The sequence below is a fragment of the Salminus brasiliensis genome, chromosome 20 (assembly GCF_030463535.1).
Source record: "Salminus brasiliensis chromosome 20, fSalBra1.hap2, whole genome shotgun sequence".
Lineage (NCBI taxonomy): Eukaryota > Metazoa > Chordata > Actinopteri > Characiformes > Bryconidae > Salminus > Salminus brasiliensis.
The window spans coordinates 8,496,530-8,523,006 of NC_132897.1; the positions used below are offsets into that span (position 1 = coordinate 8,496,530).

General features: G+C 39.0%; 1 protein-coding gene across 4 annotated transcripts in view; it reads left to right on the top strand.

The window, feature by feature from the left end:
* Positions 1-3,628: 3,628 nt before the first annotated feature.
* rgs3b (regulator of G protein signaling 3b) overlaps positions 3,629-26,477 on the top strand; it is a 43,121-nt gene continuing 20,272 nt past the window's right edge. The window contains exons 1-14 of one of the 4 annotated variants that reach the window (XM_072664425.1): positions 3,629-3,707; positions 5,514-5,708; positions 6,171-6,328; positions 10,574-10,624; positions 10,974-11,032; positions 12,448-12,542; positions 13,234-13,302; positions 14,188-14,248; positions 15,086-15,176; positions 18,066-18,133; positions 23,406-23,487; positions 23,928-24,033; positions 24,381-24,750; positions 25,588-25,636. In XM_072664425.1, the coding sequence (XP_072520526.1) occupies positions 3,661-3,707; positions 5,514-5,708; positions 6,171-6,328; positions 10,574-10,624; positions 10,974-11,032; positions 12,448-12,542; positions 13,234-13,302; positions 14,188-14,248; positions 15,086-15,176; positions 18,066-18,133; positions 23,406-23,487; positions 23,928-24,033; positions 24,381-24,750; positions 25,588-25,636 (1,501 nt within the window). In that variant the 5' untranslated portion in view covers positions 3,629-3,660. Of the gene's footprint in view, positions 3,708-5,513; positions 5,709-6,170; positions 6,329-9,942; positions 10,035-10,573; positions 10,625-10,973; positions 11,033-12,447; positions 12,543-13,233; positions 13,303-14,187; positions 14,249-15,085; positions 15,177-18,065; positions 18,134-20,731; positions 20,994-23,405; positions 23,488-23,927; positions 24,034-24,380; positions 24,751-25,587; positions 25,637-26,477 lie in introns of those variants that run through there. The other 3 variants (XM_072664426.1, XM_072664427.1, XM_072664428.1) reach the window with 3 other exon arrangements.

Here is a 26,477-nt window from a genome sequence, read left to right on the forward strand (position 1 = left end):
CGGTTTTACAATCGCCTTTTAAAAAAAGGAACACTGGTCTGTGACTGCTTTTCTAATTACCACACTGTTTCCTGTGGAACTGTAATACTAAGCAAGGTAAACAGTGATGCACACTGGATTGTTATGGTACTTAATTTACTCAGAGAAAAAGACTGCTGCATTTCTTCTGGGTCCTCAAACTTAATAGAGTCTCGAAATTCAATACAGAAACATACCTCACATACTGTACATCTGGTTTTAATGGCATTTTTGCACAGTGAGGCAAAGTTCTTCGAAAACTTGCTAGGCTTGGGGGGGGGGGGGTGTCTTGTACTCTCCAAATAAAGCTGCTAGAAGAGTTGGGGCAGCGGCATAGAAGAACCAACTTTGATTTCCTAGAAAACGGTCAGTGGGTGCTTGCTTTTGAGCTAATAGATATGAACTTTTTGTAGTAATTATTTTTTATGTTAAAATCATATGTAAGCAGTCATACACTACAGACAGTTGGGTTAAAATTTCCGGAATATCCCTTTACAGAACCCCCCAAGATCCTTTTTTATTCTCTTTTAGTTTTAAAAGTGTAAAGCAGTGCTTTTTCACACTCATTCGCCCAAACATGAGGACAATTAGTGTATGCTGCCTGTTGAGAATGATGCATATGGGAATGCTTTGTTTACATTAAGTGGGTCAGGACTACATAATGCAGTTGTTTTGTCCCTGTTGGTACAGTAGCTGCTGGAGATGCACGCCTTTAGTGTGGGGGAGGAAGAACTGTGAATAGCCCAAAGACAATGCCATGCTCTCTCCTTATGTAACTAATAAAAATAAAATAAAATACTTCTAATAAAATGATTAGAACAGTTGGGTGAGAATGCTCCAGTTTTCTTAGCATGATTTATATAAACCTCTATGTGTCTGAAATTTGATGCTCTGATGTTTTTTTCAAGCTTCTAAAGCAAGATACAGGGCAAAAGACCTCCCATTAGCTTCTATGCTGTTAAAAGTATAAGATCTTTGAGGAACTTTTGGAGGTTCTTTAGTTTGAAACTGTGGAGGACCCTTCATACTTTCATTAATAATTCTGGCTGTACCATCTTTAGAGGTTGCTCAGGTAGGCAGCATCTGCTTAGACTTGTCATGTGGAATCTGCCTAGCGTTAACAGGTATTATTGGGGGAAAAGGTGATTCCTCATTCCTATCTGTGCTGATATGTCCTTATTTGGTGCGAAAATGCAGGTTTGATGTTCGCTTGATAACCTAAAGTGGAAAGATGTGGAAAACTGATTTTTTGGGAGAAGGAATGTGCCTGAATCCCCTCTTCCTCTAAATGTAACATCCTATGAATTCCCACCTTTAGCTAAATGGCTTGCGCTAACCCCCTCACTGATAAGTGGAACTAGAACTGAGAGACTGAGAGAAGCTAAAGATGGGAATTCACATGGTGTTAAAATTCATGTTCCTCCTCCTCTAAATGTAACAACCTATAAATTCCCACCTTAAGTTTCCCCCTCTGATAAGTGGAACTACAACCGAGATTCATTGTCATGTGACATGGAAGCAAAAGGTGGGAAATTATAGGATGTTATATTTATATGACTATTTCTCTCGATTCTATTTCCATCCTCTCAGCTTAAACAGCATTATGTAGCATTTTTACCTTAAAATAACAGCAAAATCATTGTAATGATCTGCTGACCTGTAGTAGGAAATATCCCCCCTATTGTTGCTACTCTGGGCTTGACACGCTGCTAACAGCACTATGCAACTTTGGTAAAGCAGGCAGGAAAACACTCACAAGAACTGTGTAACGCAGTATTCGTGTAAAATACGATAGTAGTACTCTACTATGTCAGTCTACATGGTTCTTTCACTTTTAGTGACGGTTCTGTATGGTTTCAGCTCATCAAGAAATGCAAAAACCATGTTTTTAGTGGTGGCTCAATGTGCGAATTACACTTCCTGACTGTAGGGGGAGCCCAGGAGCCAATGTCAGAAAAGCCATTTCTCGCATAATACTGCTTTAAAGCAGAAGCCTCTTGAGCTCCAGCTTAAAGTACTCAGAGTTCCCTTCCTCTTACTATCTCCTCCTACATTAGCTTATCCATTGACATGGTCCTACCTCGTATGGTTCTTTCAAATGGTCCAATATAGCACCAAAAACAATCAAACACCCCTTTCAGTTCTAAGTACAACCGTTGTTTTGGTGATTCTTTAGCTGTCTTGTAAAACACAAGAAAACATGGTGACATCAGTGTTCCTGCATTTGAATAGCAGCCATCCTGTGTCGTTATGCCCTTGTTCGGGTCCAGCCCACTCTTTTGTACTGTCTCCTTGCTGCTATTCCCCCACTGTGAATAACCTTTAATGGCTTCTTAAGACTTGGAGACTTAGCCTTTTTCTGTTCATCTACTGCTGTGCTTTCACTTCGTGAACTGGTACCATTCTCACATATTGACTTGGAACCCAAACCATATATGATGCTATGCAAATTCAGTAAAATGACAAATCTCTATTAATAATTATATTTTAGCTAAACCTTGTGTGAAAATACTTCCACTGAAATCAGTTGGAAGGGAAAGACTTGCAGTCTTATTGGCTACAGTACATTTACAGACTGAAAAAAATAGTATAAATTCTTCACTGGTACCTGGCAACAACGGTCACCGCAGCAGTAACCAACTCTAGGGCCTGAGCGACCAGCTTCCCAGAACTGTCTTAATTCACTGGCAAACCATTTCTCTACACTGTTAAGCCACTGTAAATCTACTTCCTGGGATTGGGCACAATAGTTATTTAAAATTTCTAAAGATTTGATATTTTTATGGTCACTAAATATATATATAAGTAGAAATATATGTATTTATTTATAAATATATATACATATAAATAACTAAATATAATTTTGGGTCCCATGTAAAGATTAAATTACACTGGAATTAAAATTCTGCCAAAATACTCAATTAATACTTAATTATACAATTAAATAATGAATTACTTTGCTGTCCACACATGAATGTATCCAAGAAAAGACCCTTGAATCAGTTCTGACACCTAAAATTATTCATTTTAATAAAATGCAAGATTAAGTGCTTCTAGTATGGTCTAGTAAGTCTTTTGGTATAAATCATGGGATTTTGTATCATTGTAAGCAGTGTAGTTTTCATACTTTGATTCACAATCAAATAATGTTTATTAATTAAATACTAAATTTAATAGAAAAATATAGGTTTAACTTTATGGATCAGTAGGTTAGGATTCATACATGCATATTACTTGAGGGGAATGTTTCAGACAGCCCCTGTTAGAGAGTAAAAGTCAGTAATGTCGTGCAGGACACTTATAACCCTGCACAGAAACAGAGCTGGGACCTCTGCAGCAGTTATGGGGCAGAAGTATCTCTACGCTGCAGAAGTCTGCAGAGGTCCGACTGAAACGCCTGAGTGTTTTAAAATCCAGCGCTGCGATTGGTCGAGGGCAGCTCGAGCTCTCTGTTTTCTCCAGCAGGACAGACTTCCTCTCGTAGATGGAGGAGAAGGAGGAGGAGAAGGAGGAGGAGAAGGAGGAGGAGGAGGAGGAGGAGGGAATTTGAATGTGAGGCGGCTCGTATGAACTACACGGGTTTGACACGAGCAGAGAAGAGAACAGAAGAGGACCTTCAGGAGTGTGAACTTGTAGCCAGAGATGGAAAACGGGACAATGCTCACACAGCGCACAGCCATGGCTAAAAGGTAGGAGATTAAGACGTGTCTGAGGTATCTGAAAAAACGCCATTTCTGTCTTTGAGGAAATGCTTATGCGAACTATAGGAACAGGTTATTTATTTGCCATTCCTCTCGCAGTACCCCCCCCCCCCCCTCCCCTCCCCTCCTGCGTTTTTTATGCTTCACCGTTGGAAAGTAGGTAGCTACATTATATACTCGGCTTAATTCGTGTGTTATTCCTCACAAACTGTCTGCAATGCTCTGTGTATAAAAAGCTCGCACTTGTCTATTTTCATGTAGAACAGACAGCATTAGCATGCGGATTGCTGCAGCCGTGAAGTGCTGGCTTACTGCTGTAATCCGCCCCCCTCAGCTCCACTCTGATCCCTGGAGCGCTCAGCCTTAAAGTGCCTAATGGCAGGATAAAGACACAAGCAGGCTTTTCATCCGTACCCTTTCTTACACTGGGATATTTCAAGCCGTGGAGGGGTTTAGTATTGTTTTAAGCTCAGATGTAGGGGAAGGTGTACATGGATTCTGAGTTGCAGTGTTGAGGGTATTGTACTACAAGAAGGCACTAATGAGCTGAGCAGGATGAAGCTGAGTTGTGACCCTGACCCTCTCCCTGCTGTGATTTACAAAGGCCTCCAGCCTGGCTGTCAAGAGCTATCTGGAACTAGAGTATCCTACAGGTCTTTACTGCAGCTATTCATAAACAGAGGCCTGTATTGATATTAGGTGTTGGCTCACATTTAGGCTGTTTACACTGGTTTCCCCAGTTTTCTCCTTGTCCAGATGTAGTTGATCAGCGAGGTTTGGTGTTAGATGTTTCTTTAGTTGTAGTGGAGCTGCAAGGTTAATATGAGAAAAGTGATTGTCAGCTACCTTAACGTCATAGCTCCAGAGCAAAACTATAGAAGAGCACAGGTCATGAAGCAAGTGGTGGGCTTTATGTGGTGTAAGAGAATAATAGTGGATATTACTCCTTTCTTAAAACCATTAAACTATTCATCTTTAAGCTTAAACTGTATTCTTCATCGAGCAGAAGCTGGCGGTGCTGTTTGCTCGGCCAATATAGTGTCAGTACAGCGTGTGAGTGTGTCTAGTCATGTTGACACGCTGTGAAACATGACGTTATTTAAAATTAGGAATTATTTCAGTTCTTGATGTAATATTAATGATGAATTATTTAATCATTAAGTATTGTACTGTAAAAACATTCGATTTTACCTATTAAATATTTTAACTACTTTCAAAACCATCTAAAAACACTCAGCACATTACATATTGTACACTTCAGTTATCTGTCAGGGCCTAGAGATCACATGTGAAGTGCTGAAAATAGAAATAAAAAATAACAGTAATAATAATTCAATTTTTAAAATGTAAGAATAAAAATGAAACTATGTAAACTATATTTTTAGTGATATTTGTAGTGGTATATTTCATACATAAGTATTTTGTCAATGGTGTATTGACCTTAAAATAGCTTTAATAGTTGTATTATTATTACAACAACAACAATAATAATAATAATAATAATTCTTCTTCTTCTTCTACTACTTCTTATTATTATTATGTTTTTTCTGCATTTTCCACAATATCATAACTGAAGGTGTACAATGTGTAATGGGCTGGGTGTTTTAGATGGTTTTGAAAGTAGTTAAGAATTAAAATAATTAATAGTATATTTTAATACAGTTAATTAAAATATTAACAATTGAAATCATTCAGAATGTAAAATGAGGTCATGTTTGATGTATTCTTATACTGAATTTCACTCAAATTGATCAGCACATTTGTAGGAATTGGCTGTTTTTGGTTTTGCTTTAGGAAGAGCATTCATAACCCACGATGGCTCCAGGATTCAGATCATGGCCTAGCACGGCCAGTGAAAATGCAATGCAGAGAGAACAAGGAAAATGCTGGACTTTCAGAGAATATGGAGAGGAGAACATCAACAAGGTGCAGCAAAGCAATGAGAGATATAAGACACAAGAGGGCGTCAGCGCACTGCCAACAAGCCAAGTAAGAATTCTCAATGGGTTCCCTTTAGACCTTCAAAATGACAAATAGGTTTCATATAATACAGTGTATGTGCAACACCTCTTTATCCAATGCTTATAGGAAGGCTTTGCAGTATAATTTTAAACATTGCTGTCAGGATTTGATTGCATTTAGCCACAAGCTTGTGAGGTTATGTACTAAGGTTGCAAGATTAGTTCCAACAAACTTTATTGTAACTCATCCAATGTGTATTGGATGGAGCTTTGACTTACATCTGTCTGCTCCAGAACACCTGGTGCACCTTATTTTACCTGATTTACTTTAGGATCAGAATTGACTAATTAAAAGGGCTGTGCACATAACTTTCATATTAATAAATAAAAATAATACATACATAATTTTATTAATTTTTTAGATAAAATCTGACAATGTAAATCACTTAGCCTTTTTAATTTGCATTCATTTTGCATATGTATGTGTAAGTAGGCCAGAGGACAATGAGTGGGGTGAAGCAGTGAGCGGTAAGAGTCCAGGACCACAGGTTAAAGTAGCAGCAGTGGTCAAAACCTCCCTGAAGAGCAACACTCAACCTGCCCCCAGGAAGAGGAGGAAGATTCAGCCCTCTGTGTTTAGAGGCAAAGGCAAGTAATGTTTTTCTTTATTCTTTTAACTTTTGTTATAATGGCACAGTGTAGCACTATTGTTGTAGCTGTTGCATTAATATTATGACACAGTCTAATGCCTTACATGCAGGATCGAGTTATCAATGAGTGCTATTTACTTTTGCAAATGAGAGTTTTAAATTTACAGTCAGAGCGAAGCCTCTTAATGCAATTTAATGTTTTGTTTTTAAATGTTAAAATAAAATTTGTGAAACAATCTATAAACACGTTATTTTTTCACAACACTGCTGATATTTTAGTATTCAGATAAGGTTCTCCAAATAAAGAAATAAATCTTGTGATTCACTCTTTTGACCACTAGATGGCAGCAGTGAACGTCTGTGAAAATTTAAGGCCTAACCTTTAAATCAGCACAGCTGTTATACTACAGATATAACAGATTTTATGTCAACATTGTTTATGCCAATTGTTTTATTCTAATGTCATCTAGTCATATTTAATATGATTAAGTTTCATTAATCGTTAATTATTTCAGCCTACACCCTAAAGCAAGAGTCAAAAATAGAAACAGGTTTCAGAATCAGAATCAGAATCTCTTTATTTCACCAAGTATGTTACACATACAAGGAATTTGTCTTGGTGAGAGCAACACGTATGACAAGTCACAAAAACACAGAACACAGATTATTTACAGTATTAAACTAAAGGAAAATTACACTAAACAATAAATAGGGTAGGGGATCAATTAAAAAAGTAAAAAGTACTAAAGGTAATAAAGAGCTGAAGAAGCTGAGAGATGTGAAACAGATTTGGTTGAAAAATATGTATAGAAAGTTACAGATGACCTGAATATTTACAGAAAGAGAACATCTGTACAGGTGTGCAAATAGTCATAGTGCAAATAGTGCAAATAGGCAGAGTGCAAAATAGCTGTTCAGTCCGGTTTGGTATAGTTCAGTTGTATGTTTTGAGGTTTACAGTGGGAGGTGTCCACTGTGGTTGAGGAGCGCTACAGCTCTGGGGAAGAAGCTGTTAACATGACGTTGTGCTGGTTTTGATGGACCGCAGTCTTCTACCAGAGGGGAGTGTCTGGAAGAGGACGTGTCCAGGATGTGAGGGGTCAGATGTAATCTTGCCAGCCCGCTTCCTCACCCTGCTGGTGTAGATCTGCTGAAGTGATGGCAGGTTACATCCAATGATCCTCTCTGCTATCCTCATGATGCGCTGGAGTTTGGTTCTTTCTTGTGAGGTGGAGGAACCAAACCAGATAGTTATGGAGGCTGTGAGAATGGACTCAATGATCGCTGTGTAGAACTGGATCATCAGGGTCTGTGGCAGGTTGAATTTCTTGAGCTGATTCCAAGAAGACAGCATTTCAGCATTTCAGCATTCAGTTCCAAAGATTTGTGCCGATCCTTCACTGTATAGTTTTGAATATTCATTTGTTCAGTATAGTTATTTTTTATTTGGGCTATAAAAAGCCACTGACCACAAACTCACCCCGTCTCATGTGTCCCATATGCACCTTGTGCTTCTGCATTAAATAGGGCATGAAAAATATTGCCCAAATTATTTGTGCCTGTTCAAAAACGGGCCATTTTTTAGCTGTAGTGCTGCAGTGTGTGCCACACATATTTTCCATAGTTTCCCTCTCCCAAAGGAAGTCCAAGCACAGGACATATTGCCTCAGGCATGGAACATCATTTTGCTTTTGCTGGAAGGGCTGCATACCACTCCCCTGCATGTCAGCACAGGCTAGATCATACATCAGCTCATGAAATATTAAATCTTTGCTCGTTGCATTATAATAACAAAATAAAGTGCTGTTATTATTTCCATACTGGTTGTGAGTCAGATTTGCGAAGGTAGATTTAGCTCATGGTCATGAATGACCTGATCCAGGAATTAATGAGGCATCATGCCCGGTTAATTTCCTGTTGGGCTAATCAGTGACTCACCGGGATTAAAGTCCATTAACAGACCAACCTCAGACGGCCCAGCAGCATGAAATCTGTTTTGCTTAGTGAATGATAATGTCTGCTGATGTAGACGCACGGTTATTCCAACTAAAGATTAATACATAAAGCCTGTTACTGTAAATGAATGATTTATGCTGTATTTCTGTGATGGTATATCATGTTCCACAGACATCATGGACTGTAGCTATATTTTCGGTGTAGTCTAGGCATTTTGTAAGGATGTGATTTCTGTTTTAATGACAAAATCTAATATTAAATCTCTACTCTTACTCTTATTACTTTTAAAAGGAGCAGTTTAAACAAAAAATGCTGAATATATAAAAAACTCATATATTAAACATCTGGTAAAATGGCAAGTGTTTTACTGATTGAAATAATCATTTAAAGACTGTTTATGCTGTTCATGAAAAACGTCTTTAAGCTATGCTTAAAAAAAGCTATTTTTACATAAAAATGCTACTTTAAAAAATGCTAACACATAGCTAATGTTACTGCATATATAATACCTGCAGCTAGTTTCTATAGACTAGGATCCAAAAGATCTCTCTAAGCTTAGACGCTACTAAACACAAATACAAAATACAGACGTCAGTATGAGACCACCACTTCTGTTTGGATTTGCTAATATTGCTAATGCTAATATTCCTAATACATAGCTAATATTTCACTAATTAGCAGAATCATTTTCTAAGGACTGTTGTTTTATGAAAAAACATTTCTTGGAGATTAGCGTAATCATTTTCTAATGCAAAACACGTTTTAAATTATGCAGAAACAGTTTTAAAATGCAAACTTTGCTCATGAATAGTTAACCAAAGCTTTATTGATTAGCGTAATGATTGTCTAAGAACTGTTTGTATGTTTTCAAAACCCACAAATAGCAGTTTAATGACAAACACATTCACATCTGCTTAGATTAGATCAATGGTTTAGTCAAATCATTGCTAATATATAGCTGCTGTTTTTCTGATTAGTCTGGTCATAAACCTGTATATTGAACCTTGATTTGCACGTCATGCTAGCTGGTGACTAGCTTTCACACGCTGTTAACCCCGCAGACTATTCTTTTAAGTCTTCTTTTAAGGCGTTACATTTCAATGATCACACTGATCTAGCCAGGTCCAGCTGCAGGGCTATCCACCCCATGTTTTGCTTGTGATCATGTGTCTTGGCTGCGCTGTCAGAGGATTGTATTGTGAACACAGACAGGCTGCGGGGAGGGAGGGAGAAGAGTAGGCTGATTGTTTGCATTGTGGGTCTGCTTCCCTCACTCAAATTGTATGTTTATGCATTAACCGCTCAGGGAAAACTGGTCTCAGATCAGCAGAGCAGAGGAGCCTTGACCAACTGCAGTGTTTATTGAAGCAACCAGAGCAGGTGGAACTAGGTGACACTCCCTCTTTCCCTCCATTCAAAGCAGCAGCCTGACCAATCAGGACCCCTGCTGCCTTATCAGCTATTCAAAAATGGAAAGGCGGTTAAAATTCGTGCTTGCTTTCTGTTGTTGTCCTTTCTCCTCCGGCCAGACCTTTGTTACACTGATAGTTGTATGTTTAGCTGCAGACATTTGGATTTAGCTGCTCTGGACTCAGAACCTTGAGCCATGGAGGATATTTAGCTTTGGGACATTTTCCTTTTGTTTATGTTGTGTTATTGTCATGACATGGACTGTGATAGCACAGCAAGGGTGCCACTCGGTTGGTCTAGCAATTGGCAGAGATTTTCATTTATTTTGCAAACTCATGGTAAGTTCTTCACTGAGCTATTCTGCTTCTCCAATGAATGAAATTAACCTGACCATATATATTACAAGTAGTATTATTTTGTCACAATTGTTACTTTCTAAGAGATGTTTAATGGACCACAAGAGGTGGGCAGAGTAAAAGGTTGTGTGACAGGGTTTTACTGCTGGTACGGTACCACTGAAGTTGCAAGTGTATTGTGGGGCACATATGGAAGAAATAGAGTGTGTGACAGCAGCTGGTGTCTGTAGTACAACCCAGGTTTTAGGCTTATAAGATATGCTCCATTAAGCTCAGCACTCCCTGTGGGTAGGCCAGAGCCTCCTGTGTTATCAGAAGAGCCTTTACATGAGAATAATGCCCAGTTTTTACATTTTTAGATTGATGTGAATATCCTATAATGTAATGTATATAGAGGTAGAATATTAAATTATGACAATGAAGTGAATAAGGAAAAGGTTTAACTGCTGTTTTCTGACCTCACCATCATTTCAGGAGTTGTACATGTCTGACTGTTTAATTGGTGTGTTGTTTCCCCACAGGGCAACTGAAACTGACAGTAACTCCATATGATAGACTACTCTGTGTTAAAAGTAAGTATCATGACATGTGTAATGTAGCATATTATAAGTCCTGAAAGATTTTTTGCACTTTTTGATGTAATGTTTTGGGTTCAAATTTCATAATGCATGGACCAATAGAAATGCTCCAGTTAAAAGGTTTTTGTGTGTCAGTGACAAAATGTAATTTGTATGAGACAGACCAGATGTGTTCATTTTGGATACATGAGTTTTATATATTTTCAGGAGAATTGGGATTTTAAAAGCAAACAAAAATGCTTTACTCGAAAATGTAGATGTTTTGCTTCTTATTTATTTATTTAGAATAGGTGTTTGCTAAAATTACTACATTTTCTGCTTGTCTTATCAAAAATGTTTACAGTTTTAGAAGCCAGGGGACTGCTGGGAAAGGAATACAGACCATGTGATGCATATGTCAAAGTAAGTCAGTGAAAGGAACATTACAGCATTTTTTAACATAATCTGTCTGTTTTGCATTCATACAAAATACATCATTCATGTGATTTATGTTGATCTGTTCATTTTCCCTCCTATCATTCAAACACATTCAGCATAGCCGCCGTAAATTTAGTATTCAGGGCCAGTCAGTGCTACAATAATATAGATGATACTGAGCTACATTTTGTTAGAGATGGATTTTTTTCCCAGAAACTTTGAAGCATTGAAAAAAATATTATTATCAAACTGTTATTATTGGCAATGAAGAGAATCAAATTCTATTTAGTTTCAGTCTGAAATTAACATAGTTGATGTTGGTTTAGCTATAGTCTACAAAATGTCTACAAAGAACTATAGACTATATTCTACGCTGCAATTATCAGGGTCCAGACACTGCCACCATCATGGCACCAGTAAAACACAAATGATTTATTTATGGGTTCCTTGGTATAGTAAGCAAGATGAGTAATATCTAGAAAACAGTGAAATTATAGACATGACTTGAGTTCTGTTGAATTAAATGAACCCAATAATTTCATGATGAGTAATTCAGAAAATACCAGACTTTTTATGTTCAAATCACTAAAGCTTTCTCTTAGGAACGCTGCAGCTGTTCCCTGCCAAAAGAGACTGGTTTCAGAACTGCAATTATTACAATTTAACATTACAGGTCTTAGAATGAGACAAATTTGACATATGCCATCGGTTTTATACAAACCTTTAGCACTGGAGTAAAAGCCATTTCTGTTTACATTCACTTTCCCTAAGATTTAGATGTTCATGCTCTGTCAGGGTTCTCATGCATCTTGGTAATTTCTGAAAACCTGAAAGTTCAGAAGCTATTTTTCCAGTCTTGGAAACTCCTGGAAAATGAGAAAATTGCTTAAATGCCTTGGGAATATGTTGAAATGACAGTCCATCATTATTAATCGTACACTAGAGATTAAGTTACTGGGATATTATGTAAATATACCAAAGCTCCATTATTTGGACCTCATGTGGGGTCGGGATGGAAGGACACTGAAAAGGGACCAACATTAAAACGACTGTATAATTTACAAATGTTTCTTAGAAATGTTTCTTCGACTGCATCTCGAGTTAGATAGTGTACCAGAGCAGATGAAGTGATCCTATTTTTTTTTTCCTTTCCTGACACTTTTCCTCTGAGGACTTTTTGCCCTTGGATTGAACCCGTTCTTTTTCAAGCTCTGCTGCTTTGAGGCAGAAGAGAGCATGCAGCTGTCCCCTTAGAAACAAACCAATGTGTCGAGTGACATCCCCTAACTCCATGACATAAATTACCCCATGTAAACTTTTAATGTGTCAGAACAAAGGATGCAAATGTTTTAATTCGAAGAAAAGAGGAAGTGCATACTATGTCTGATGTTTCATTATAGATAGCACTGGTTCCAGATGTTGACCACAGCAAAAGGCAGAGGACTAGGACTGTCTTGGACTGTAAAAACCCTGTCTTCAATGAGACCTTTGCAGTGTAAGTGGTTGCTGGATTAACTGCATATCTTTTAGAAATTGAGTGATCTTTTGTTTTGATGGGTAGCCCTTAGACCCTATATATAAGGCCATGCGTTTTCACTTTCATTACAGCAACTACATTGCTGTCATAATTAACATCAGTATCATAGGCCCTAAAACAGAACCTGGTGGGACTCCACAGAATATGCAAATACAAAAGAATTGCCTAGTAATTCGTAATAGTTTCTGCATTCAAATTAATAACTGAATATTAAACCTATGGTCCAAGAGGTTCATTAAGTAATCAAAGAAAGGGCAGAATAATACAATTTGACTCATTAACATGAATAAACCATGAGCAAATCTTGAAAGCTTCCATGATTGTGTACTGGAACAGAATATAAAAATAGGATGTCTTTAAAAAAAAGAGCTAAGTAAGTTCTTGTGACAGAGCTGCTCTTAAGCAAAACATCATCGTCAAGTGTTCAAAAAAAAAAGGACGCTAAATGTCACATTACATTAGCAGAATATCTGAATATATGTCAGCATGTGCCCTCCTTCTCTTCCTCACACTTTAAAGGCATGACCTGCCTATTATGCCTGGGCCTGCTTTTCTCTTAGGACTCAGAAGCCCTTTGTAGAGGAGAACCATTGTTTTTATGGAAGTGGTTCGGCAGTGATTGATGAGGTTTTGTGTGTTTTTTGTGCAGATCTGTGGGTGAAGACGAGCAACATAAGAGATTGCTGGTGACTGCTTGGAATCGCAGTCGAAATTCTAGGTGTGATTTTTCTTTTTTTTTTTTCTGAAACAAATTTTATCAAGATGACATATTTCTTTCAAATCATTTGCTGTGATATGATACAGTGTGTACTGTGATATTTGCAACATTAAAACAATATATTTTCAATATGTTATAATATATTGTTGCTGTCAAACAAAAACCTTATATCTTCACAATTACAACTTTACAAAAGAGGGAAAAATACTTTTTAAAGAATGTATTCCATTTTATTCTGAAGCATTTCTATTGGTTCATTCATCATTATTTTTTTGTGTCAGTGTAAATGGAAAATGATTGTATTGAATTCATGCAGTCATTTTTATTTGTAAGTTATTTTTATACAGTATTTCTATTGTTCCTTTCACAGAAAGTGAAAAAAAATCATACTATCACAAAAACGAGAAACAAGATACAACTTTTTGTGACCGTGATAACTTAAGTATTATATATTATTATATTTGTTTTATATAACATAGGTATTTCATATATTATTTATGCAATTTTTATATTATTTAAATGTTTTTTAGGATGTTTGTGTAATTTAGTGTAATTACGTTTTTACATTTTTGCTGTCATGATTATTTATTTTGAAGAATAACAGTCACCTCTGTTTTTAACTTATAGTTTAGTCACTTTAGAGAAGTATTTCCAATAGAATAGGACTCTCTGGAGTGGATAAACATGAACCTATTGGCTTTATGCTTAAAAGCCAAACTTTTTAATATCTTTAATGTCAGATAAAACGTCCGTAAAGTCCTTTCAAACCATATAGTGAATATATATATATATATATATATATATATATATATATATATATATATATACACAGTATTTTTTTTTAGATGTATACGTGTTAATATTTTTACTTGTCTTTCATTACAGGCGGAGTGACTTCCTGGGCTGTATGAGTTTTGGTGTCCAATCCCTCATTTCTTCAGCAAAGGTAAAATCAATGATCAGTAATAATAATAATAATAATAATAATAATAAAACCTGAAGGAACTTTTATTCAGATATGCAGAACATGCTCATAGTCCTCCTGATCCTATGTGATGGTCTTTATGATGAACAAATTTACACCATTTAAAACAAAATGTGCCATTTTAGCAAAATTGGGGCTTTGACAGTTTCATCCTCTTGGAGACAATGCATGTCCTTGGCCCATTCTGATTATATAGTGGGCCAAGCCGCAATAAGGTTGTTCAGTGAGGCTTCAAAAATGACCTACAATTACTGCAGGCAGGGTATAACGAGCATGTGGTTGCTTCATGCTGTCTTGGAGCCCCAGTGTGTAAAGACCTAGAAAGGTCACATTTTTCAAATTTGGCAGTGTTTTTCTTTTTCTTTCCTTTTCATTTGGGAGGCCTTTGTATGAGAGTTGATTTAAGACGCTCTTGTTAATTTCAGAGGCATTAGATGAAGCCTGACAGGCATTTACTGTTGGGCCTTTTATGCTGTGCATGCCATCTGGCTGCTGGGCCTAGAGAAGAGACGAAGGGAGAAGGGCATCAGATGCTGAGGAAAAGTGATGCTCTCTGACAGGGAGCTGAGAGCAATACTCACATCATTGGCACTTCAGGGAATGGGATGCCTTTACTGCATTAGCACAGATATTGGATTCTGTAAAAAAAAAAAAAAAACAGCACAAGAGCTTTTTTGTTGTTGTTGCTCTCCCCTTATTCTACCTTTCTTTCCCCCTGTCTCCCTCTTTTTTTTCCCCTCTCGCTCCGTTTGCCTCCCATCTGAGCTGACTGTATGGTTTCTGAATGCTCTATGGCAGGAGATTAGGGGTTGGTATTATCTCCTGGGTGAAGAGCTGGGCAGGAGCAAACATCTGCGAGTGGCCTCACGTCGCATCAAGCAGTCTGCCGGTGAGTTCAGAGGATGTTTTGTTTCTCCCACGCTCGCTCTCTATCTCTCTGTGCCCTCTTTCTCTCTCATTTCTCTCTTTGCTAGCTCATGGAGAAGTCAAGTAAATGACGTTGGCCAAATTCCAGATGGCAGTTTTTCCTTGCCACCCCCCTCTTCCCTCTGCTTATGGCTAAGAACCTGAGATGAGCTGATTATCTGGACATGCTTGGCTTTGCTGGTTTGTTTACAAAGCGTTATATAAATAAAAACAGTCAAAGTAAGTTAAAGTATGTACTTTTGTATCTGACCGGAGGGTCTGATATTGTAACAAATTTGATGCATTGATGGAAATAGTATAAACAAGCAGACATACAATACAGAGAAAAAGTGAAAGCACACAGATATCACAGACTTTCTTGTTTATGTGCCTCTGGGATTTATCTGGATATGCTCTGCTGGCTCTGCTGATGTTTGCAAGCTTTTATACAAATAAATAAACACATACATTTCAGAGTAGAATCAAGTTATGTACTTCTAAATGTAGCCAAGTGGGCTGATATTGTGTGTATCTAGTATATTACAAATGCACTTCTTTCCTGAAAATAATATTACAGCCTTTAAATTCAATATTTCCTACAAATAGGCTATTCCTGCACACCCCTCCCTACTAAATGTATTGTATCTACTTAAGTATATTTAGTCCCATATTAACCCTAATATTAATTTAATTTCCATTTTATCTAAGTTGAACACATTCTAATAAGAGCATGTTGTTATTATTATAAATGCAAAATAGAGCACAGTGTCACTGATGTAAAGCACCACTTTACCCCCAGGTCATTCTGTGACCTAAACCAAGCCCACGAGGTAGGGTTGGGCAAGATAGTAAAAATATTATATCATGATACTTGATTACATTTATGATAGACTTATGCATGCATTAAGTCTACACAAATGGACAAAAGTGTTAAAACCTTGTTCATCGTTTCTTCCAAAATCAAAGATATTATATTAATAGTTTATCCTGCTTTTGTTGTCAGTAACTCTACTGTTCAGGGAAGAAGGATTTCCGCTAGAGTCGGGAGCATTGCAGTGAGGATTTGATTTCATTCAGTGAAAAGAGCATTAGTGAGGTCAGGATGTTGGATGATCACCACCCTGTCCCATCCCATCCCAAAAGTGTTGGATGAAGAACCAACACAGTTCCACTCCTATGCAGCTCAATTGCTAGAGGTTTTATACCCCCCTAGCTCACACCTGGCATTAGGCACGGTGCCAGTAGGTTTTCTAAATATTTTATGTGTATATAGTTTTATTCCTTATCTCTCTCTCTCTCTCTCTCTCACTATCTTACTCTCTTACTATATATATATATATATATATATATATATATATATATATATATATATATATATACAGTAAACTTTTAATTGATCTGATGTATGATGATATTCTGACACACAGACAAAATGCACCCAGTTTTTTAATTTATTGTTTTTTAAAACACATTATGTCCATGAAAGCATAGTGGTTCTCACAGTACCAAAATATATCATGATAACGATAAAGCATTGTCATATTGCCCATCTCTACCATAAGATTAAAGCTGATATTCATATTCTCAAATAACCCTGACTGTCAGGCTTGTGGGAAGCCCTGGAATTACAAGTACTGGAAGTATTGTATTTACTATATTTACCGGAGACCTTTTATGCTTGCTTACCTCTGAGAGACTTCTAGACGCGTTTGGCTTTGCAGGCTTGTTGACAAACTGTTATATAAATGAATACAGGCAAAGCGTTTGGAGTCAAAGTATCTACTGTTATATCTAACCAGATGTTCAGTCACAGGGCCAAAGCAATTCCCTTCTCAAGTTTCTTTTTTTACTTTACTTTACGAAAAAAAAAAGCCTCAGCAACATTGCCAGCATCCTTGTACCTTTCTCACACGGACCCGCAGAGCTTAGCGTTGAGAGCTAACGTGCCCCCTGCGGAGAGCAGTCACTCTATTTTATTCAGTTACAAAGAGCTGGGGGCCGGGAGGCTGCACACTGTGAGCCTGTGATGTGCCAGAGGCTGAGGTATTAGGTCTTTAAATGCTAAAGCTGCATGGAGTGTCCAAGTCAGTCCAAATCTACTTTAGGAATCTAACCCACCCCCCTCCTCCCTATGACGACTAGTTAGGACAGAGGCGAGCATGTGTGTTTGGGCAGCTTTCGGCAGATGATCAAAAGCATTGTGAAGATAATCTTAATGATAGCTGACAAAAGGAGAGAACGCTGCCAGTGGTATTGAGTGTGTGTGTGTTTGTGTGTGTGCAGGGATGAAGGGATGGTTTAAGTGAGATGGAAGACGCGTGTGCCGCCTAAGAAATCAGAAAAGATTAGACTTGAGAGTCTGAGAGAGAGAGAGAGAGAGATAGAGCAAAGGGGAGAAAGCCAGCTGTATTGTGTCCCAGTTGAATGCAGCTTCAATGCTTAAAAAGACATTGTTTCCTGGGAGAGTTGTAATCGCTATGGTTACGTAGTTGAGGAAGGGGGTAATGCATTGAGAGAAGTTGATTTTTCCCTCTTTACCCCTTTCTCTCTCTCTCTCTCTTGCTCTCCCCTCTCTCTCTCCCTCCCTCTCTTGTTCTCTCTCCCTCTCCCTCACTCACTCTTTCTTCTCTGACTGGGGCAGCTGCGAGCAGCGCTCAGTGTCAGATGGATAGAGACTAAACACTGTTTAGAGACATAGAGACTGTCTCGTTCTTCTTTGACTCAGCTATATCTGCAGTTCGGAGGCAGCGCTGACCGGGCCGTGCCCCGTTCACGTCTGACTTTTAGAAGGGCTGCTCGCAGGCTGAAGCCATGTTCTCCAAGACCACTCTCTCCAGCTGGGACTCATGGGATTCTCTTGTGTATGTTTCAGAAGCTGCCCTGACCAACCATGCTGCTGGACCTGATCTCGCAACCCAACCAGACACCCAGTCATTTACCGTAAGTGAGGTTTTACTAAGGAACCTTGTTTTTGGTAAGGGTTCTCAATTCCAAATTGATTATTGTGGCTGATGATGTTTACAGTCTCTTTTTATATATATATATATATATATATATATATATATATATATATATATATATATATATATATATATATATATAGTTCAGGTGACATGATATCTGCTATCTGAAGTCCATGCCTTAATTGAAATGGCATAAAAGAGAAGACTATTGGCAAATCTTGCAGATTTGACGTTCTCAACAGGCAAATGGATTACAGATATTTTTGCTTTTGCTTTGCTCATGTTGGAGAACATGGAGAACCCTGGTGATATTCAAGTTTATTGACCTTTGAGAGTTTATGTGCATGTTCCTCTTAGTGACTAAATGAGTAATTTAAATGTTCTTCATGAAAGATAAATATTTATTGCTTATTTATTACTTAGCACTCTTTTTTTACGCTAAATTATCTTTATTATACAGTGACATTTGATACAATTGTAAAAGGTTTTATAAGATTTTAAGAGCATGTTTACCTGATCTGATTTAGCTTATAACTCATTGAAGGATTACAAGAGAAGTTTGATAGTCCTCACTTTCAGGGCAGCACATGAAGCTCAGTGGTCCGCATAAATGGGCTGCAGAAGAATGGGGAGGTGTGTTAATGTGCGTTTTGGATATTTCAGTATTGTCCGGGCCATCAACCCACATCTTCACAAAGACACGCACACCCATACACAACCCCCTCTTTTTTTGCTCTCTCTGTCCCTGTGTGCCTCTCTCTCCCAGTGTTTCTCCCTGTGTCTCTTGTTCTGTCACTAACACACACACGCACACACTCACTCAGTCTCCAAACCCGCCCATCCACTTTAGCCAGCAGCTTTTCCCAGGCCTTGCTCTCCACTTGGGCTTTTCTCCTCAGACAAAGCTGGGAAACGGGAAAGGCTAACAAAGTGGCCGTAATAGGAAGCCCGCCTCTACACGCTGTTTATGATTTATCCCCGTTTGATTTTCGAGCCTCTGCCATTCTGTTTGTTCTTGGCAGAGCGGCTTTTTCATGCCCAAAAAGTGGAAGCTGGTAAAGCCCAATGGCTAATCATCAATGCCCTTCCTTCCTCTCTTACTGTAACGAGCCATTAAGGATTTTTAGGAAACTGGTGTTCTTTTATGGTGTGCTTTATTACTCTCATAAACAAACTCTTTGAAAGATAGTCAAGCAGACTTAATCCTCAGGCAAATATATTATAAATATTATATATATTATTATATATTTAATTTGCCTGAGGACTTCTAGTCCAATTACCCAATCCCCATTCATGTGAACTCCTCCTATCACAGCAATGCCCCAAACGCTAGGAGGGTGAAGACTAGCACATGTCTTCTCCGATACATCCAGCCACTGACTCTTTTTGAACTGCTCCTAATACAGCATCACTAGGTAGCAGTGTGCTCGGAGGAAAGTGCAGCTTCCCAGCTCTCGTGCAACAGCTAATAAATGCCTGTGCTAGCCAATATCACGATAGGAATGATGTGGGGAGGAAGTTCCATCAACCCACCCCTGGGCGTACAAAACAAGTTTCGCTCTCAGATTCCGGCTGCTGATGGCAAGTGGCATGTTCCGGGATCATAGTGGCAGTGCCTTAGTCCACATTAGAACACACACATTTATTACTACAAAAATGCCTAAAATTAGAGTCAGGTTCACCGCATCAGCTGCAGATGATTAGAGCATAATTACAGAGGATTTTGGAGGAGCCTGTCTCATTTAAACCTCAGAAATGTAGCTTGGTTTGCTCTTGATTATTGAAGTGAGTGGGATTATCATGGCAAGACACAAGAAGCACTCTGAGACCTTCAAAAGTATGAGTCTGGGAAGGGATTTTTAAAATATCTCAAACAGATAGAAATCAGCTGTTCCTCTGTGGGGAAACAATAACCAACAACCAGGTCACAAGATGTGTAAAGTCCTAAAAGAATCCTAAAATGTCATCATGTGACCTACAGGTAGCTTTGCCACAGTTAATGTTAAAGTACAGAATCTACCATCAGAAAGTGAATGGGTATGTTTGAGTTTCATGGGAGGTGTGCAAGGAGGAAACCAAAAAAAAACAAAAACATAAGGGATAAAGAATAAAGACAAAGACCAGGTCAAATGCAATCTTTTCACATTGACTTCAATGAAAAGTTAAGATGTTTTTTTTTCCCTTACCCTGTAAAGTTGCCACTTTGGAGGTACAAGTTTTTTTTTAGTTGAACTTGACCCTCTATACTAATTGTTGGCACACGAAAAAGAGATGTTTTGGAACTTTCAGTGCCCGTGTTTTCGCTGCTCTACCTGTCACGAACAGGAGAAAGTCCCACCACGGCACCTTGTTGACGTGTGCCCAGCTTAAACAAACATGTCTTTTAAACTTTAATGCCCCACACTCATAATGGATGTTTGTGTTTACGCCAAATCACGTCTATCAGGGGGAGCCTGATTCCAGGACAGAGGGAGAGTGAGAGAGAGAGAGAGAGAGAGAGAGTGAGAGAGAGTGAGTTGCTACTACTGTGCAGAGCCTGTTCAGGAAGCCTGTTGGCTTATCAAGTGCAGACATACTGCCTGGCCACAGGCTGGGGGGTTGGAAGGTGGCTTCCTGCCATTCTTCTGCATCGAGCGGTTCCCATGAGTGGGCATGCCTAGCCTCAGTAGCGCTGCGCAAAGAACCACAGCACCATCGCTTACGAGGCTTTAGCCTGCTTAGAAACCGCGACCACAGCTATACAGCAGAGGAGCACATGTATGGGCAGGTGTAGTTCAGGAGCTATGCATACCATCCACGGACTTTGCAGGTTCTGCATCGAACGCAACTTGCCTCAGGTTGGTCCCTCTGTTTTACGGTAAGGTTAAATTGGCTGGTGGGTGGAATTGCGCAGATGGAAATACAGAGAGTTGAAATTGTGGATACACTCTTCAAAATCAAGGTGCTTCAAATGGTTGATTGAGAGAAGCCGTAGAAGAACCACTTTTGGTTCCATGAAGAACCATTGTTGTAATAAAGATGTGTCAGTGTGAAGAACCTTTACATTGGCAAAGAACCTTTATATTAAGCGAAGGTTCTTTAGATCTTTAAAAGATTCTCCACACTCAAACCCTTTACAAGCATGATTTCTTTATGGAGCAAAAATTGGTTCTTCTATGGCATTCTCAAAGAACCATTTCAAGCACCTTAATTTTTGAGAGTGTGCTTCACATGTAGACCATATAAAATGGAAATATAGAATATGGAGAGCATAACTACATAATTATAACGAGATATTGTTGACTTTGACCTCGTTGTAGCTTGCAGACCTTGTTTTGGTGTCTACATTAGCCTCTTAAATTCTGAGAACCAGTGGCTGGTCCAAATTTCAGTTCCTTGCTCTTGTAACTGTGTACAGAGTAGTTTCATAAGGATTGCTGAATAATAATATGCCTAGGGTTCTATGTACTATTTGTCATACACTCTCAAAAATAAAGATTCTTCATATGGTGCTTAGGTCAGTGCAATAGAAGAGCCACTTTTGGTCCCTACGTTTACTAATTTAAAGGTTCTTCACACCCACACTTCTGGGACCTCTAGATGCGCTGCCACTATGGCCCGGGGGTCATGAGTTTGAATCCTGAGTCATGCTACTAGGCCAATTGTCTCTAGGTGGATAGATGGCACTCTCTTCCTTTCATCACTCTTAAGCAGTGTTAGCTGGCACAGGCATCTCTTAGCTAGGGCAGTGGAGCTGGGGACCCCGCACTTTTCTCCAAGCATATCTGCAGCCCAGCAATGCTGCATCAGCGGCAGTTGGAAAAGAGGCGGAGGCTGGTTTCGCATGTATCGGAGGAGGCATGTGTTAAGGCTTTATCCTTTAAGTGTTGGGAGAATTGCTAGTGCCAAAACTCACATTTGACTCATTGAGTCACCAGTGTGTTCTCATTTAAGATCCGCTCAATTGACGAGGACATGGACAATGGGATCCATTGTTATAAAGGCAGAGCTGTGAACAGTTATTCGGTTCAAAAACACAGCATGAATCTGACGTACACTTTTTGTTAGGACTTTTCTTAAAAAAAAATGTTGAAACATTCTTGGTTAATGAGGACTATGGTTCTTAATGAATCCAAAAGTTGTTCTACTATGGCATCACTCAAAGAACCATTTGGAGGAGCTCTATTTTTAAGAGTGTAGATGCTAGAATAGTAGATGTAGCACTCAGATCTTCAAGTGGTCCAGTGAATCGCTGGGAATTTGTAATAATGCATGAAGGAAAATGGAAAAGATCCTACATTAGGTACTGTTACTGGGCTGATGCTGCCAAGTGTACAAACATTTACAGTCTGAAGCGTCTACAGTTCTGAAGTTCAGACCTCAAAAGAAAGACCGGAATGGAAGGATGGGAAAAATGCCTGGACTGATAATTATTTCATCAGTGTAACCAAACGAGAAGGTAATGAGGACAACATGCTGACCCAGAGGAAACGAGTGGAATGCCAGCAAAGTTCTGCAGTGCTGTCATCTTTCTCTCTCTTTCTCTCTCTGCTTGCACTCTTGCTCTCTCCTTTATTGTTGTCCACCTAGTGTCATGCTTAATGCGAGGCACTTTGTTTTTTTTCCACATTTCCCTGTTTAGCTTGGCAACAGCTTCTTTCGGCGTTTCGCCTCTGCCCTGTCCAAATATCTCCCTCTTCACTGTTTGTCCGAGCCCTGGCAGAGTTCTGAAGCCAGACGTTTCCTTTTCTTGCCAGCGAGAGGCGAAGGCCTCCCCCGATCTCCCAGCAACCCTTGACTAATTTCTCAGCTTGTAGTTTTTAATATCGCCGACGGGTTGGAGCCGTGGCATTTGAGCTGGACCGCTGCTGGGGTACAGTAGCTCTCAGAGGGAGACCTTTTTCTCCAGCACATGTTCTTCTTGACCGCGGTCAGCAGGAGGTCTTCTCTACTGTGCACGGACAAAAGATATCCTAGTGGTCAATATGTTATATGAAATGATGCCAATTCTTGCATTTAGTCAGTCAGTTACTGGAACAAATTCACCGGAACTCGACGGGTTCAGTATGTCTGCTCAATAAGTCTGGTCTAGGCACACTTGGAGGTCTCATACCCAGTGAGGAGATTTCGATTCAATTCTTAGTGGCTGGAATAGAATGAAGCAAACCCAGACCTTAACTGCTTGTCCTAGACAGACACACAGCCAGTAATGGGATAATTAGGTCCTGCAGTTTTGATGAAACACTACTTGTGTGTGCTTTCCCATATAGGTTACTATTCTGAGGGGCAAGGATGGATTTGGCTTCACCATCTGCTCGGATTCTCCAGTACGAGTGCAGGCAGTGGACCCTGGTCAGTTTTATAACCAATTATATATATGTGATAATGCATTCTTCGTACGTATTGTCACTGTTATGCAAAAGCCTTGTATTTCACTTTTCTCACAGTTGTTCTTTACATTTTATAAAAAACTTCATGATGAATTGACCAATAGAAGTGCTCCAAAATGATTTGGAAGGAAACCCTCCCTCCTTGCCATTTTAGAGATAAGGTGTCAGCGACAATGTGCTATATAGGTGCATTTTATTGGCAGGGAACTTTTTCTACAAGTGTACCTAAAATGTAAATATTTATAAAAATGCATTGTGTTTGACTATCTCTACCTTTGTCAAGTATAGAGAAGTACTGTATTTAGCTGTAAAAAAGATTTTACATGAATTTGACAGGGTTTGAAATGCTGTACTTTCCATCATTTTAGACTGGTGTTGACTTTTTTTCTGTCACATGTTAAGGTGGACCAGCTCACCAGGCAGGCCTGCAACAGCTGGACACAGTACTGCAGCTAAATGGCCAACCAGTGGAGCACTGGAAGTGTGTGGACTTGGCCCATGCCATCAGGTCTGTAACTTTTAACTGTGGAATCATCATATGAGTCATGCTCTGCTGTAAGCATGGGATACACATTCTGACAATTAGGACTGTCCAGTAAGGACTGCCCAGTCAGGGCTGCCCCATGAAGATGCCATTGTGATATAATTTGTTGTTATTATATATTTAAATACATTACTGAATGCAAATATCACAGTAGTAGTTAACAAGTGATATGTTGCACCTCCCTAACATATGATGCCCCACAGGCAGTTTTGAAAATAGCAGCATGAGACATAAGATTTTTGTACATTTGATTTAACTCTAAAACTAAGTCTAAGCACAACTGGAGACTGAAACATTCTCTTCTCTTATAGAAATTGCAGGAATGAGATTACCGTCGTAGTGTGGAGAACAGTGCCGGTCATGAAGCCTTACTACGAAGGCCTGATTCACAGACCCTCGTACAAACCCACCGGCTTTGACACCCTCTCCCCCAATGCCAAGACCCAAAACAAAACCCCACCCCTGCTGTCTCGTCCCTCCAACCATAAACTTGGACGTCGTAAGAAAGGAAGCAGCTCTGAGAGCACAGGAAGCGGAGTGGGGGAGCCGGCGTGGTCATGGACAGGGAAACGGGATGAGAATGACTACAAAACACGCACACAAACTCTCAAGGGCACCCGTGTGACGTCATCAAACGGCGACAATTACATCATCCTGTCCCCTGTCAACCCAGGAAACCAGGTAATCATCTTTCCAACCCTAATTTTCAGTCCCTGCAGCATCGTTTCAATACTTTATTGTACATCTGTGTTCCTTTTATGCTTGATCATGACTAAACCAACATGGCATGCTCTGAGCCCTGACCTTCAGGCATCTTCACATAAGGGACATGTGTCTTCCAGTTCACTGCTCAGGATCCATCCCTGCAGCATCTTAGTCCTCATAAAGCTTAGAAATAGGGCCTTGTACCTTTTATTTATTTTATTGTTTTGGTCAAACAAATCAAATTTCCCTTTTTCTCCTAATTTGGAACGGACAATTGACCCACTCGTTTGGAACTTCATCTAGCACTAGGAATAGTCCTAACATTGGGAGGGTAAGGACTTGTGTCACATGTCTCTTCAGATGCATGCAAAATCCATTACTGGTTTACCGGTTGTCCTTTCTTGGGCTTAATGTTTTAAAGATGCTCTGACCAAGTTGTCTAGCCATCACTTCATTCTTATGCTTGTTCATTGTGCTTTTAACACATCATCTTCAAGAATGACTGTTTGCTTGCTGACAGATGCAGCTGTAGATGAAGATAATTAATGTTATTCACTTCATCTGTACTAATGTTATGGCTGATCTGTGTACATTCTTATAATGGTCGATCTCATTGTCCTAGTAAACTGATCAAATCCTCAATCAGAAAACATTGGTCAGTGTCAGAATCTTTGTGAAAATTGCACACATGGGTTTTAAGGATTCTTCTTAAAAACAGCTGGTGAATGAGGCTCATTGTTGCTGTTGATTCAGCATGCTTGGATTGTATTGTATGTATCAAGATGTCTTCTAAATGTATTGTTTTCCTTTTAGATATTACAGCCTGTTTATCCAGACAGCAATGGGACACTAGGAACTCTTGGTAAGAACAAGGGCATATTGTTGCTGTTATAATGGAAAAGAAATAAATAATGAACAGATAATAGACAAAAGGGTCTGTGGAAATTATACAGTCACCACCTCATCAGTCATTTTAGCATCAAAATAATATGATTCAACATTGTCAGCTCTTGTTCTCTATATCAGTCTCAGGTACTCTCTGGTGCAGATAAACATTGACCTATTGGTGTCATACCTAATGCCAGGTGTGGGCTAGAGGGGTATAATCCCCCCAGCATTGAGCTGTGGAGCAGTGGAACTGTATTCTCTGGATGATTGGGCTCCATCCAGAACTTTTGGGATGAGTTGAGGAGTTTGGGATGACGTGGGGTAGTGATCATCCAACATCCTGACTTAACGCTCTTTTCAAATCCTCACAGCAATGCTCCAAAATTTTGTAGAAAACTTTACCTGGACAGTAGAGACAGTTACTCCAACAAAAGCAGGATAAAATATTTTTAATCCCCAATACTTGTCCCAGTTTTTGTCCATATAGTGTAGATATTTACATCCAGGACCCTGTGTGTATAAAACATTTGATATTCAGAAGCGTATAATATACATATTGTATGTAAATTGTAATGTGTGGAAGTCATGGAAAAGTCCTGTAAATGGCCTGGTAAGGGTTTTCTTAAAAACAGATTGGAACCAGGGTTAATAGTCTTAAAGGGTTAATAGTCTTTTGTGCTGTTCAAGAAATAGTCTGTGTCAGTTTTGATTATTATTAATAATAATAAATGATGTATTTTAGTATTCTGTTATTCCATTATATTTTGTTGCTGTTTCATTAAATCAATACTCCACTCAAGCCTATTTATTACAGT